This window comes from Medicago sativa, chromosome 4 (assembly GCF_051527215.1).
Source record: "Medicago sativa cultivar Bolivia chromosome 4, Bolivia_mono, whole genome shotgun sequence".
NCBI lineage: Eukaryota > Viridiplantae > Streptophyta > Magnoliopsida > Fabales > Fabaceae > Medicago > Medicago sativa.
The window spans coordinates 16,785,591-16,801,698 of NC_140752.1; the positions used below are offsets into that span (position 1 = coordinate 16,785,591).

Genomic DNA, 16,108 nt, shown 5'->3' on the forward strand with positions numbered 1-16,108 from the left:
TCATCAATGAAAATAATGACAAACTGATCTAGATATGGCTGAAAAATCCGATTCATATAGTCCATGAAAACTGCTGGGGCATTAGTTACACCGAATGGCATGACCAAAAATTCATAGTGCCCGTATCGTGTTCTGAAAGCCGTCTTGGACACATCTGAAGACTTGATACGAATCTGATGGTATCCCGATCTGAGATCAATTTTCGAGAACACTGACGCTCCCTTGAGTTGATCTAACAAGTCATCAATCCTTGGTAAAGGATACTTATTCTTTATGGTCACCTTATTCAGCTGGCGATAATCAATACACAACCTCATGCTGCCATTCTTCTTCTTGACTAACAATACAGGTGCACCCCAAGGAGACACACTAGGCCTGATGAAATGCTTCTGAATAAGCTCCTCTAACTGGGCTTTCAATTCTTTGAGTTCTAGGGGGGACATTCTATAAGGCGCTACTGATACTGGCTCTGCTCCTGGAATCAAATCAATTGAAAACTCAATTTCTCTTTCGGGAGGTAAACTTGTGATATCTGCCGGAAAAACATCCAAATACTCACTGACAATTGGAATGTCGCTAGGACTTAAATCTGTTTCTGGAGTCACAGTGAGCATCACATAAAATCTCTTATCTTGAGCACAGATAAACCGAGCCATCTGATATGTGTGCTTAATCAATTATGACAAGGCTACTCCTTCCACTGTATCACTAGTTGGCATATAGATACTCTTTTCTGCGCATCCTATATACACATGATTCGCTGACAGCCAATCCATTCCCAAAATCACATCAAGTTGTTTCATCGGAAGACATACTAAATCTATATAATAAGTCTTGCTAGACACGGTGATAGGACAATTCTCACATACATAATTAGCTACGACTCCTCCATCAGTGGCCGTAGTCACCATCATAGGGGGCTTTAGTAATGAAATGGACAATTGAAGAGTTTCCACACATTGAAAAGAAATAAAGGAACGTGAGGCACCACAATCAAACAAAACTCTAATGGGATTCTGACCAAGAAAACACATACCGCCGATCAAGTCTTCATTCTCCTGAGCCTTCTTCCCATCTAGTGAGTACACCCTTCCTCTAGTCATTGTAGTGCTTGCTCCCTTGCCTTTGTCTCCTCTATTTGGACAATTTGCCATGTAATGTCCCGTCTGGCCACAAGCATAACAAGAGTTATCACCCAGCTTACATTCCCCCGTATGAGCTTTTCCACATTTCTTACAAGTTGGATAGGATCTGAAAGAACCCGACTGTTTACCCCTCTGAGGAGACCCCTTTGGCTTCAACTTCTCATGATGTTTATCAACAAAGCTACCTCTTCTTCTATCGAAAGCAGTGGTACCTTCTTTAACAGCTTTGTCAAAACCTCTTTCAGCTTCCAAGCTATTATGTACCATCTCATCAAAGTTTGTCAACCTCTGTTGACTGACCACCGCATACAACTCGCCCCTCAAAGCATGCTTATAATGATTAACCTTCCACATTTCATTACCAGCATACTCATTGTGAGTTGAGTAATGAGATAACTCCTCGAACTTCTTGGTAAAATCCGTCACGGACATGTTACCCTGTTTCAAGTGAAGAAATTCTTGTTCTTTTCTGACCTTGAATGTCAAAGGAAGGTACTTCTCTTTCATAACTTGCTTAAAATTCTCCCAATTCAACTCTAGCCCATTAGCCTCCATCCTACGCCGAGCAGTTTCCCACCAATCCTGGGCTGCACCTCGGAATTGATTAGTTGCAAAGATCACCTTATCTTCCTCGGTACAGTTGGCCATAAGGAAAATCTTTTCCATGTGCTTAATCCACCTCTTAGCCTCTGGTGGTTCACCACTACCATCGAACTCTGGAGGATGGTTCCGATTGTACTTTCGGAAAGCTAGGTTCCCCACAACTGGAGGTGGAGGATGCTGTTGATGCACTCCCGGACCTTGTTGCATAGCTGCAACCCACTGCTGATGGGATTGAGCATTCTGCTGGATCTGCTGTTGCATCATTTGCATCATCTGCTGATTCTGCTGCATCAACTGTGCCCACATCTGAGCACTAGGATTCTCATTCTCCTCATCATTCTGATTATTCCTTGGCCGGCCTCGTCCTCTTCGCGCTCCGGACATTTCCGCTCTAACTGCCATATTTAAGTCAAAGTGATCAATTTCAACCAAATATAACAATGAGGACAATATCCTAAACTCGAAAGAACGACTTCTTGGATTGTAATATTAATGACCCAAGGCACGATCTGGAACGACCTGCTCTGATACCAATTTGTAACGCCCACTTTGATAGTGTCTAGAATAATCAAAAGTGCGTTAAAACTGATATTGGATACATTAATTTTTACAATATAACTTTGTCATCAAAACACAACTTCAACAACCAAAGTCTTATAATACATCATTCTTCATAGAAGTTTGTCGTACAAATCTAATTATACATCCACAATACTACATGTGCTAATAATTATACATAAGCATCAACTACTTTAACACCAAGATGAAGTCCTTGCAAGCATGCTATTCCTGCACCTTTTCTTTACCTTTACTGCGGGAAACCTGAGAACCTGAACAAATAAGGAGAGGGATGAGACATAATGCCTCAGTGAGTTCTATCTAACCCTAGCTAGTGATAACCTCGGGGAAAGTCTATGGTTACCACGTGTCTACTTTACAACCTGACGGTTGATTATACGTGTGTGGGTTGCTTTACTAGATGGTAGTGCATGCTAGACCCGTCGTAGGTTCAACTTACTTGTTATAGTCGCAATATCTCTAAATATGACATCGCGGTTAAGGGGTAAATCTAAGACCGCTTTACCAAGATACTCTCTAAGCATCGAGGTCTTTACATATGTCACATTACTAAGTCGTACGATTAGGGGAAAACCTAGAATCGTCATCAACAAAACTATCTTTAACTATTCTAGTCTGAAGCTTAACGTATCTGACGTCATCTCATAGTCAACAATAATTGAAATAAGAGTTAGCGTTGAACAATAGCAATATCTGGATTCATTTTATGGAAAGCCCCGGGGTGGAGTAAACCCGAGCGCAAACCCTATCTGCTCGATGGAAACCTATCTAAGGTAAACCACCGGAACTCCCTAGTGACGTGTGGGTCCCTTACGGCTATTCCCGTTTCACCTAATGGAAACCTCTTGAAACCAACCTAGTGTGATCACAAGAGACACGGCACATATATGTTGTTAAAACATTATTAGTGAAAAGATATCTAATCGTATCACAATCTATCATTCATCGTCTAAATGATGCTATTCTATTCTCGACCAACTATGTCGAGTCTCTATGTTTCTTCCCTTGATAAACTATTACTTTCCCTTTTACATTCAAGTGATTTGCTCACTAGAAATCCCTAATGATTATGTTATGATTGCCATGATTTTTAATTCGAGAATTGTTACGTGTTAGATGCATTGCCTAGATGTCGTTTTGGGGTTATAAGATTGTAAAACGATGAAAGAAATACTTCGGAACGCACCACCGACCCGAGGGAGGGCCAAAAGGCCAAAATTAAGTTGGCCACTCCAGAGGGCTGCGCTAATAGCGCCCCTGGGGCGTGGCTTTTCTGGGGATCTACGCTATTAGCGTAGAATTTCGCTAATAGCGTAGTTCTTCGGGCCTGTGGTACCAAAATTGCAATTTTTGACCCAAAACGCATCCTAATGCTTCCTGCAATGCACCAAAACATCCAGCAACATACTAAAGCAATAAATAACATATTTCATGGTAAACTTAACAAATATTCATCAAGAATTAGCTTTGAAGTTCATAAACACATCTAGCACAATCAAAGCTTACACACCAAGAAAGCTCAAACCAAAGGAAGGTTTTTCTAACTAAGAACTCACCTTGCCCAAAAGAAATAAGATTCAAGTGTTTCTAAGCTTAAACCAAACCCTAGGTAGACAAGAATCAAAAGAGAGAGCTTGCTTCTACAATCTTTAGGTGTTTTCCATCAAGAACTTCTTATCCCTTTCCATGATGCTTGCCTCAAGGAATTATCACAAAGAGTGGGTGATTTTGAGAGAAGTTTGGGACCGAAATTGTAGAGAGAAGGAAGAGAGAAATATTGTTGAAAACCTAGAGAGAGAAAGTTCCAATGAAAATGAATATTTTGGGACCTTTTGCCCTTAAATACCCCTCAAGCTCAAATTCCAATTACGCCCCTAAGCTCAAACGCGCACTTTCTTTCGTTAACTGATATTACTCGCAACCTAAATAGATGGGGTATTACACTCTACCCCCCTTAAAAAAAATTTCGTCCTCGAAATTTAGAATTTACCTGAAAACAAATGCGGATACTGCTTCAACATTTCTGATTCTAGTTCCCACGTAGCTTCACCATCTGGTGAACCTTTCCATACTACCTTCACTAGGAATTTCTTTGTTTCTGAGAGATTTGACATCACGGTCTACTATCATGTCTGGTTTCGGCTGAAATGTCAAATCTGATTTCAACTCTATAGAATCCAATTCAACTGGTTGGAAAGGATCCGGTACATACTTCTTCAGTTGGGACACGTGAAACACATCATGTATACCTGACATAGCTGGAGGTAGAGCTAATTGATAAGCCACTGGTCCGATACGCTTGAGTATCAAAAACGGTCCTACATACCTAGGACACAATTTCTTAATCTTGAAAGTACCCCTCAAGCCTAATTTGGGAGTAACTTTCAGGAATACATGATCACCTTCATTGAACTCTAAAGGCCTTCGTCGATTGTCCGCATAACTCTTTTGACGACTTTGAGCTATCCTCATCTTTTCCTGAATCGATTTAATCTTCAAGGTTGTCTCTTGAATGATTTCTGGTCCAAGAATACTCTTATCTCCTACCTCAGCCCAACATAAAGGAGTTCTACACTTCCTACCATACAAAGCTTCATAAGGTGCCATCCCAATACTAGAGTGGTAGCTATTGTTGTAGGAAAACTCTATCAAAGGTAAGTGATGATTCCAACTTCCACCATCTTCCAATATGCAAGCACGTAACATATCTTCTAAGGTCTGGATGGTTCTCTCTGTTTGTCCATCAGTCTGTGGATGATGAGACGTACTCAGCTTCAAGCGAGTCCCTAAAGCCCTTTGGAAAGCCTTCCAGAAGTGTGAGGTGAAGATGGGATCTCTATCCGACACGATACTCACTGGAACACCGTGTAACTTAACTATTTCTGAAATGAACAATTCTGCATACTGAGAGGTTTTGTAGGTAGACTTAACCGGTAAGAAATGAGCCGACTTGGTTAATCTATCCATGATTACCCAAATGGAATCATGTCCCTTCTGAGTACGAGGTAAGCCTCCCACAAAATCCATAGATATCTGCTCCCATTTCCACTGAGGAATCTCTAGCGGTTGTAGCAACCCCGCTGGTCTTTGATGTTCAATCTTAACTTGTTGGCACACCAGGCATCTAGCTACAAAGTCAGCAATATCTGATTTCATTCCAGGCCACCAATAATCTCTCCTTAGATCGCGATACATCTTGGTAGCACCAGGATGAATCGAGAAACTACTCTTGTGTGCTTCTTCTAAAATCATCCTTTTGAGTTCTGCGTCATTCGGTACACAAATTCTTCCTTCGAATAAAATTGCCCCATCCGAAGCTATAGAAAATTCTGGATGACCAATCCTCCTTCGTAAGTCACCATCTGTCTTCTGTGCTTGTACAATTCTTGACCGCAAGTCACAAGTGATTTCTAATCTGTGTAACCAAATACCATCAACATCCTCTGTGGCTTCAAGGTTAAGGTCTCGAATCTCCTCGTGCAACTTACAAACATGCATTTTTACTTCAGCTTGGATCAAGGCTTTACGACTCAATGCATCCGCTACAACATTGGCTTTTCCTGGATGATATTTCAATTCGAAATCGAAGTCCTTTAGGTATTCCATCCAACGCCTCTGCCTCATATTCAGATCCCTCTGATCAAACAAGTACTTCAAGCTCTTGTGATCACTAAACAACTCAAATTGTGCTCCATACAAATGATGCCTCCAACTCTTCAAAACAAACACTATGGCTGCCAATTCTAGATCATGGGTGGGATAGTTTTCTTCATGAGTCTTGAGCTGCCTAGATGCATAAGCTATCACATTGTTTTCTTGCATGAGTACTCCTCCAAGTCCTTTAGACGATGCATCACAAAACACCACATATCTCTTCTCCGGGTCTGGAAGAGTCAAGACTGGTGCTTGTGTTAACTTCTTCTTCAGAGTCTTGAAACTCTTCTCACATTCTTCATCCCACTCAAAAGGTACATCTTTCCTTGTGAGTCGGGTTAAGGGTAAAGCAATCTGGGAAAACTTCATAATGAAACGGCGATAATAACCAGCTAGTCCCAAAAAGCTTCGAACTTCTGACACATTCTTTGGTCTAGTCCAATTCTGAATGGCCTCTACCTTCGACTGATCCACTGCTACACCTCCCTGAGAAATAACATGACCCAGAAATCTGACTTCCGTTAGCCAAAACTCACATTTACTGAACTTTGCATACAATTGCTTCTCCCTAAGAATGTCCAACACTATTCTCAAATGTTGGGCATGTTCCTGCGGGTTCTTGGAATAAACCAAAATGTCATCAATGAAAATAATGACAAACTGATCTAGATATGGCTGAAAAATCCGATTCATATAGTCCATGAAAACTGCTGGGGCATTAGTTACACCGAATGGCATGACCAAAAATTCATAGTGCCCGTATCGTGTTCTGAAAGCCGTCTTGGACACATCTGAAGACTTGATACGAATCTGATGGTATCCCGATCTGAGATCAATTTTCGAGAACACTGACGCTCCCTTGAGTTGATCTAACAAGTCATCAATCCTTGGTAAAGGATACTTATTCTTTATGGTCACCTTATTCAGCTGGCGATAATCAATACACAACCTCATGCTGCCATTCTTCTTCTTGACTAACAATACAGGTGCACCCCAAGGAGACACACTAGGCCTGATGAAATGCTTCTGAATAAGCTCCTCTAACTGGGCTTTCAATTCTTTGAGTTCTAGGGGGGACATTCTATAAGGCGCTACTGATACTGGCTCTGCTCCTGGAATCAAATCAATTGAAAACTCAATTTCTCTTTCGGGAGGTAAACTTGTGATATCTGCCGGAAAAACATCCAAATACTCACTGACAATTGGAATGTCGCTAGGACTTAAATCTGTTTCTGGAGTCACAGTGAGCATCACATAAAATCTCTTATCTTGAGCACAGATAAACCGAGCCATCTGATATGTGTGCTTAATCAATTCTGACAAGGCTACTCCTTCCACTGTATCACTAGTTGGCATATAGATACTCTTTTCTGCGCATCCTATATACACATGATTCGCTGACAGCCAATCCATTCCCAAAATCACATCAAGTTGTTTCATCGGAAGACATACTAAATCTATATAATAAGTCTTGCTAGACACGGTGATAGGACAATTCTCACATACATAATTAGCTACGACTCCTCCATCAGTGGCCGTAGTCACCATCATAGGGGGCTTTAGTAATGAAACGGACAATTGAAGAGTTTCCACACATTGAAAAGAAATAAAGGAACGTGAGGCACCACAATCAAACAAAACTCTAATGGGATTCTGACCAAGAAAACACATACCGCCGATCAAGTCTTCATTCTCCTGAGCCTTCTTCCCATCTAGTGAGTACACCCTTCCTCTAGTCATTGTAATGCTTGCTCCCTTGCCTTTGTCTCCTCTATTTGGACAATTTGCCATGTAATGTCCCGTCTGGCCACAAGCATAACAAGAGTTGTCACCCAGCTTACATTCCCCCGTATGAGCTTTTCCACATTTCTTACAAGTTGGATAGGATCTGAAAGAACCCGGCTGTTTACCCCTCTGAGGAGACCCCTTTGGCTTCAACTTCTCATGATGTTTATCAACAAAGCTACCTCTTCTTCTATCGAAAGCAGTGGTACCTTCTTTAACAGCTTTGTCAAAACCTCTTTCAGCTTCCAAGCTATTATGTACCATCTCATCAAAGTTTGTCAACCTCTGTTGACTGACCACCGCATACAACTCGCCCCTCAAAGCATGCTTATAATGATTAACCTTCCACATTTCATTACCAGCATACTCATTGTGAGTTGAGTAATGAGATAACTCCTCGAACTTCTTGGTAAAATCCGTCACGGACATGTTACCCTGTTTCAAGTGAAGAAATTCTTGTTCTTTTCTGACCTTGAATGTCAAAGGAAGGTACTTCTCTTTCATAACTTGCTTAAAATTCTCCCAATTCAACTCTAGCCCATTAGCCTCCATCCTACGCCGAGCAGTTTCCCACCAATCCTGGGCTGCACCTCGGAATTGATTAGTTGCAAAGATCACCTTATCTTCCTCGGTACAGTTGGCCATAAGGAAAATCTTTTCCATGTGCTTAATCCACCTCTTAGCCTCTGGTGGTTCACCACTACCATCGAACTCTGGAGGATGGTTCTGATTGTACTTTCGGAAAGCTAGGTTCCCCACAACTGGAGGTGGAGGATGCTGTTGATGCACTCCCGGACCTTGTTGCATAGCTGCAACCCACTGCTGATGGGATTGAGCATTCTGCTGGATCTGCTGTTGCATCATTTGCATCATCTGCTGATTCTGCTGCATCAACTGTGCCCACATCTGAGCACTAGTATTCTCATTCTCCTCATCATTCTGATTATTCCTTGGCCGGCCTCGTCCTCTTCGCGCTCCGGACATTTCCGCTCTAACTGCCATATTTAAGTCAAAGTGATCAATTTCAACCAAATATAACAATGAGGACAATATCCTAAACTCGAAAGAACGACTTCTTGGATTGTAATATTAATGACCCAAGGCACGATCTGGAACGACCTGCTCTGATACCAATTTGTAACGCCCACTTTGATAGTGTCTAGAATAATCAAAAGTGCGTTAAAACTGATATTGGATACATTAATTTTTACAATATAACTTTGTCATCAAAACACAACTTCAACAACCAAAGTCTTATAATACATCATTCTTCATAGAAGTTTGTCGTACAAATCTAATTATACATCCACAATACTACATGTGCTAATAATTATACATAAGCATCAACTACTTTAACACCAAGATGAAGTCCTTGCAAGCATGCTATTCCTGCACCTTTTTTTTACCTTTACTGCGAGAAACCTGAGAACCTGAACAAATAAGGAGAGGGATGAGACATAATGCCTCAGTGAGTTCTATCTAACCCTAGCTAGTGATAACCTCGGGGAAAGTCTATGGTTACCACGTGTCTACTTTACAACCTGACGGTTGATTATACGTGTGTGGGTTGCTTTCCTAGACAGTAGTGCATGCTAGACCCGTCGTAGGTTCAACTTACTTGTTATAGTCTCAATATCTCTAAATATGACATCGCGGTTAAGGGGTAAATCTAAGACCGCTTTACCAAGATACTCTCTAAGCATCGAGGTCTTTACATATGTCACATTACTAAGTCGTACGATTAGGGGAAAACCTAGAATCGTCATCAACAAAACTATCTTTAACTATTCTAGTCTGAAGCTTAACGTATCTGACGTCATCTCATAGTCAACAATAATTGAAATAAGAGTTAGCGTTGAACAATAGCAATATCTGGATTCATTTTATGGAAAGCCCCGGGGTGGAGTAAACCCGAGCGCAAACCCTATCTGCTCGATGGAAACCTATCTAAGGTAAACCACCGGAACTCCCTAGTGACGTGTGGGTCCCTTACGGCTATTCCCGTTTCACCTAATGGAAACCTCTTGAAACCAACCTAGTGTGATCACAAGAGACACGGCACATATATGTTGTTAAAACATTCTTAGTGAAAAGATATCTAATCGTATCACAATCTATCATTCATCGTCTAAATGATGCTATTCTATTCTCGACCAACTATGTCGAGTCTCTATGTTTCTTCCCTTGATAAACTATTACTTTCCCTTTCACATTCAAGTGATTCGCTCACTAGAAATCCCTAATGATTATGTTATGATTGCCATGATTTTTAATTCGAGAATTGTTACGTGTTAGATGCATTGCCTAGATGTCGTTTTGGGGTTATAAGATTGTAAAACGATGAAAGAAATACTTCGGAACGCACCACCGACCCGAGGGAGGGCCAAAAGGCCAAAATTAAGTTGGCCACTCCAGAGGGCTGCGCTAATAGCGCCCCTGGGGCGTGGCTTTTCTGGGGAGCTATGCTATTAGCGTAGAATTTCGCTAATAGCGTAGTTCTTCGGGCCTGTGGTACCAAAATTGCAATTTTTGACCCAAAACGCATCCTAATGCTTCCTGCAATGCACCAAAACATCCAGCAACATACTAAAGCAATAAATAACATATTTCATGGTAAACTTAACAAATATTCATCAAGAATTAGCTTTGAAGTTCATAAACACATCTAGCACAATCAAAGCTTACACACCAAGAAAGCTCAAACCAAAGGAAGGTTTTTCTAACTAAGAACTCACCTTGCCCAAAAGAAATAAGATTCAAGTGTTTCTAAGCTTAAACCAAACCCTAGGTAGACAAGAATCAAAAGAGAGAGCTTGCTTCTACAATCTTTAGGTGTTTTCCATCAAGAACTTCTTATCCCTTTCCATGATGCTTGCCTCAAGGAATTATCACAAAGAGTGGGTGATTTTGAGAGAAGTTTGGGACCGAAATTGTAGAGAGAAGGAAGAGAGAAATATTGTTGAAAACCTAGAGAGAGAAAGTTCCAATGAAAATGAATATTTTGGGACCTTTTGCCCTTAAATACCCCTCAAGCTCAAATTCCAATTACGCCCCTAAGCTCAAACGCGCACTTTCTTTCTTTAACTGATATTACTCGCAACCTAAATAGACGGGGTATTACATTTACCAACGGTGTCTGCCGTTGCTAAATGGCAAGTTTCTTGTAGTGTAAGCCTTTAGGAATATTATGACGGTTCACAAAGAAAAAAATTAGCAAAACAAAAAGCAAATACATGGTTAAAAAATAAAATAGAATCGAAAAATCTAAAAGAAAAATTAACATAAATTACTACTTCATTGCACTTATTGTTTCTTTCCCGCTCATCCTTTCTGCTCCAAGAGTTAGCATTTAAGGGAATTAGTTTTATTTAGTTATCAATTAGAATGCGATTAAATTTTTCAACAAAAAAAGAACAACAGTAGAATACGATTAACAAAAAAGATACATAATATAGAATCCATTGACTACCTTCATTCCAATGGGCATTGTTACTTTGCTGTAAAAGGAAGACTGCCAAAATTGGTGCAAACATCTCAAACTAAAAACAAAAAACGCAAAAAGGATATTCCATTTCTCAAAAAAAATGTGCATATCGATAAAATGCATGTTAAATTAGAATACCAGTAAAGCAGTGGTATGAGAGGAAGGTTGTAAGGTCACGTCCTTCCATTTGCAAAACTCAAAATATCAAAATATATGATTCTTCTGCTGTCTGTGTAATTTACCACGGTTAGGGTTTTTTTTTTTTTTAGAGAAACACGGTTTAGGTTTTGCTCTATATAGCAAAGTTTGCATGAAAATTAGGGTAGCCGAGTTTGCATGGAAATTAGGGGCTGCATTTTAGATGGAATTTGTTAGGTTAAATTGCTGCTAACCTAATGCAGCACTTTAGAGAGAAATTATTAGGTTAAGTTGCTGCAGATCTAATAAAATTAATAAATAAGGATAAGGATAAGGATATAGCCAAGTTTACATGAAAATTAGGGTAGCCGAGTTTGCATGGAAATCAGGGTATTCCATTTGTAAACGTATTAAATAAGTGTACAAAATATTGTCAAAGAAATAAAGGCAACCGGATAGGAATGAAATTGGTTCGATGCATTTTTTTTAGTACTAAATAAGTGTACAAAATATTGTAAAAAAAAAAGTTGCAAAATATTGTCAAAAAAAAGGAAAAAAAGGCATAAGTGTACAAAATATTGTCAAAAAAAAAACGCAACATGATAGCGATGCATTTTTTTAGTATTAAATCATTGTACAAAATATTGTAAAAAAAAAAAAAAAGGCATAAGTGTACAAAATATTGTCAAAAAAATAAAGGCAAGAGGATAGGAATGAAATTGGTGCCATGCATTTTTTTAGATGGAATTTGTTAGGTTAAATTACTGCTAACCTAATACAGCAAATGAGCGGGAAAATAAAAAGACATAAGTGTACAAAATATTGTCAAAAAAAAAGAAAAGGCAAGAGGATAGGAATGAAATTGGTGCCATTTTTTTTAGTTGGAATTTGTTAGGTTAAATTACTGCTAACCTAATACAGCAAATGATCGGGAAAATATTAGGTTAAATTGCTGCAGACCTAACAAAATGAATCAATCAATAGTATATATATAAAGTAAGGTTTTTATGCCACATGTCACTTCCACATTCATTCTCAATATTTTTATTATTTTTTCTATTTTTAAAAACCAATATTTTATTTAACAAAAATCGGGTTTTCGGGCTACTTGATCGGATTGCTCCGAAACATCCCCAGAAAATCAGAAAAAATTCAAGGACCATGACTCCCGTAGAAGGGACTTCTTACGGGACTCCGCCCCTCAAAATCCAAAATTCCATCGTTTAGACCCATTTTTCATTTTTATTAATTTTTCATATTCTCAGAAAAATCCGAAAAAATTTCCATTAGTTTTATTTGATTTTTAGAATTTTTTGGTACTATTTTTATATTTTTATGATTTTATTTGACAGGTTTTTAGCATTTTTTACTTAGTTTTTTGTTGTTTTTAAAAGGAAAACTCAAAAACTGTTGAAATGTGAGAGAGTCTGATGGCTGATTATACATAAGAATTGTCCGGATTATAAAATCCGAAATAGTAAACATGAATCCGAATTTTAAAATCCGGAATGCACAAGAGCATTTTTAGAAATTTTACAGGGCGCGGGAGAAGGCAATAGGGTGGGAAAGTAATAGTCCATGTTTAAAGGACCCAAAACTATTACCACTTGGACTAATTCATTATTGATTTTGTTACACTTTTTATTCTTGCATTGGACATTCATCTCATCATTTATATTTATTTTTAATTTTTTTTTGAAATATTTATATTTATTTTTATGATATTATTATAACTGTAAATTTAAATAAATTCAATCTAATATATTGACACGTGTATTCGTGCACACAAACTTATAAAACTTATTTAATATCTAACCCGGGCAACGCCGGCTCTCTAAACTAGTAATATATATAAAGTAATGTTTTTTATGCCACGTGTCACTTCTACGTTTATTCGCATTATTTTTTATTATTTTTCTATTTTTTAAAACTAATATTTAATTTGGCATAAATATCTCTACAAACTTTTGATCTTATCAATTATATATTTTACTTAACTTTTTATTGAATTCCTAATATTTTATGTAACCGAAAAATATCAACAAATTGCATACAATACCCTTCATTCATATCCATTAAATATTTTTTATTTTTTATTTTAGGAAAAGAAGCTTCAATTAGCTACCATGTAATCTTTCAACATGTATTATTCAATTAGTTTTCCTTTAACGAAATAAAAGGCTTCGGTTAGTTAGTATATTATCTTTTAACAACATATTCTAATGCAGATGTTGATATTGCAATTGGCTAAGTTTAAATTGTATAGAAGTATTTTTCTTGAGAAATTCTTACGTGTTTCAAATTAAAGTTTACTTTGTATATTAAAAATTGTGTTTAGTTTGTATATTAAAAATTGTTTCCAAATGTTCATTTATTTTTTTATATATTTTGGACTTTCAGAAACAAATGGAAGTATCAAACACACCCTATAATAATTCAAAACTAATAATTAACGATGTTGTTCCTGAAGTTCAATAAATCCAAACCAAGTATTCACAAATTACTATTAAAAAAATCATTAATTAGGAGATCCAGTTATAGATTATTTCATGTAACACAACAATTGTATAATTTTATTAATTTAATAACGAATATGGATTTATGCGATTTCGAAAACTTAAAAAAAGTTAATTTTATTCTATATGTGTTAATAGTTTTACTAAATCAAGTTAATTTTATGTGTATGTGCATCTATAAATTTACGAGTATTTATAATATGGTTTATTTTATTATATTCGTGTGTATTTACTAAGATATTCGTCCCATACCAATCCGTGATAAATTTTATTTGCGGATATCATACATAGAATTTTTTGATCTTCTTGAATATGCATAACCCGGGCAACGCCGGGTAAATACACTAGTTAATAAATAATGATAACTTAATACATCAAATGAGCGGGAAAATATTAGGTTAAATTGTTGCAGACCTAACAAAATTAATAAATAAGGATTCCTCTTTCTAATGTATTTAAAACACATTTTAATTACTCAATGATTTTTTTTTTTTTTTTAGGTTTGAACATTATCTGTCTGTTCTTTAAAAAAAGAAAAATTATATGTCGGAGTAATTCTTTGACCTTTCCACATTTGACGTTCTAGAGTGGGAGTTCATACCTGCCTGCAACACTCTCTTCTATACAATTAGTGAGTCTTGACGTATCAAACTTGAAGTCATCAAAAAAAAAAAAAAAAGTTCGTTCTCTCTCAAAAAAGAACTCTATCGCCTGATTGAGATTCTAGTGGTCTGATGTGATCATGTTCTGCTTCACGATGCTGCTGTAAAAATTAACGCTTCTCTGATAGATAGCATTATGTGCAACCATGGTTTCCAAAAGTAAGGAATCTCTGCCTAACTGGTAGTAATCTATGGTAGCATCCACATTATTGGAAGGTGTTAGTGAAGGATTAATTCACAACTTATTATATAAAGTTAATAATATCGACGAAGAAGATGAAAAGTTTAGTAAGGAACACGAAGAAAAATTTATTAAGAAACAAACACCATAAGATTGCATGGGACTTCTAAATTTAATGGTAAATCTAATTTGCGCACAATGCATCATCTAATGTGTCCGTTTGTTCATATTAGACAAAACCCGTAATGCATTGTGACAAAAAAAATATGTGTGTCTCGGTGTATTTTTGAACTAGAACACTAAGCCCTGTTTGGTTCTGCGTCTTGAAGCAGTAAACACAATTTTCTACTCCATACATGATTTTATGGCATTTGTGTGATGTTTGACAATAATATAAAAACGTCATTCTTGCTTTGCACAATCAATTCTAGTTGAAGCTACTCTGTGTAGCTTCTGCGTCTGATCAAAATCAATTTGATGAAAGTCACACGCCACTTTACAGATTTATCGCAATTTTTACAGATTTTGGGTCTAAATCTCTACTGTCTCGTTTACATGAGACGGCAGAGATTTATCACAATTTTAACTAGTTAGAGTATATGTTCCCAGTGACAAAACAGAGGAGGAACACGAGACGGCAGAGACGATCGCAACAAGGAATCACATCCTCAGTTAACAACAAGTGTGGATAAAAAATATTAAACTCTTTTTAAGCCCACATTAAATTAACACTAGCGTCTTTGAAGCTCACATCCTCTGCACTAGACAAACACTTTGTACCCTATATTAACGAAAAAAGCTTATCTTCAAAAAAAAATTAACAAAAAGAGCTTAAAATTTGAACCCTTCAAAATAAAATTTAAAAAAAATCCAAAAGATGAAACATAAAGAGACTTTGATTGCTAAAGTAAAATTTTATTAGTGAGGGGACAAAGTTCCTTCAGTAAGTAATGGCACTACACTATACAATCCCTTACGTTTGAGAATCCAAAAAGGGCCAAAACTGTTAAAAACACTTTTGAAGAATGCGACATTGTTAAAACATTTGTGTAGGTCAAGAGAAACTTTGGTTGAATCACATGCAACATCAATTTCAGAGTGCTTATGTTTCCTATCTAAAGCACCGGTTGATGAATTTCAGTTTCAACCTCTAAAACAAAAGTTTTACTTTTATTGATGAATTTTTTAAGCACAAAATTTGCATGAGATTTCACAGTAACAAAGCTTTTCACTAATACCTTCAACTATGAACATAACTATTGCTCACAAAAGCCCCCAACAAAAACCATAATTTATCTTATACAGTGCATAACTAAAACCCACAAAAACTCACATAAGAAACTGAATACTTGAAACCGAAT

The 16,108-nt window shown here is 37.3% G+C and overlaps 1 protein-coding gene and 1 long non-coding RNA gene across 2 annotated transcripts; both read right to left on the reverse strand.

Moving 5' to 3' along the window:
• Positions 1–677: 677 nt before the first annotated feature.
• On the reverse strand, positions 678–2,150 carry LOC146926791 (uncharacterized). Its single transcript, XM_085706970.1, has one exon. The coding sequence runs from the start codon at positions 2,148–2,150 to the stop codon at positions 678–680; it is 1,473 nt and encodes a 490-aa protein (XP_085563096.1).
• Positions 2,151–2,203: 53 nt separating this feature from the next.
• LOC146926792 (uncharacterized) lies at positions 2,204–4,123 on the reverse strand. Its single transcript, XR_015008142.1, has 2 exons — positions 3,884–4,123; positions 2,204–2,578 (listed from the first exon to the last, which is right to left on the reverse strand). It is a non-coding gene; the product is annotated as an uncharacterized LOC146926792 (long non-coding RNA).
• Between the last annotated feature and the right edge of the window lie 11,985 nt (positions 4,124–16,108).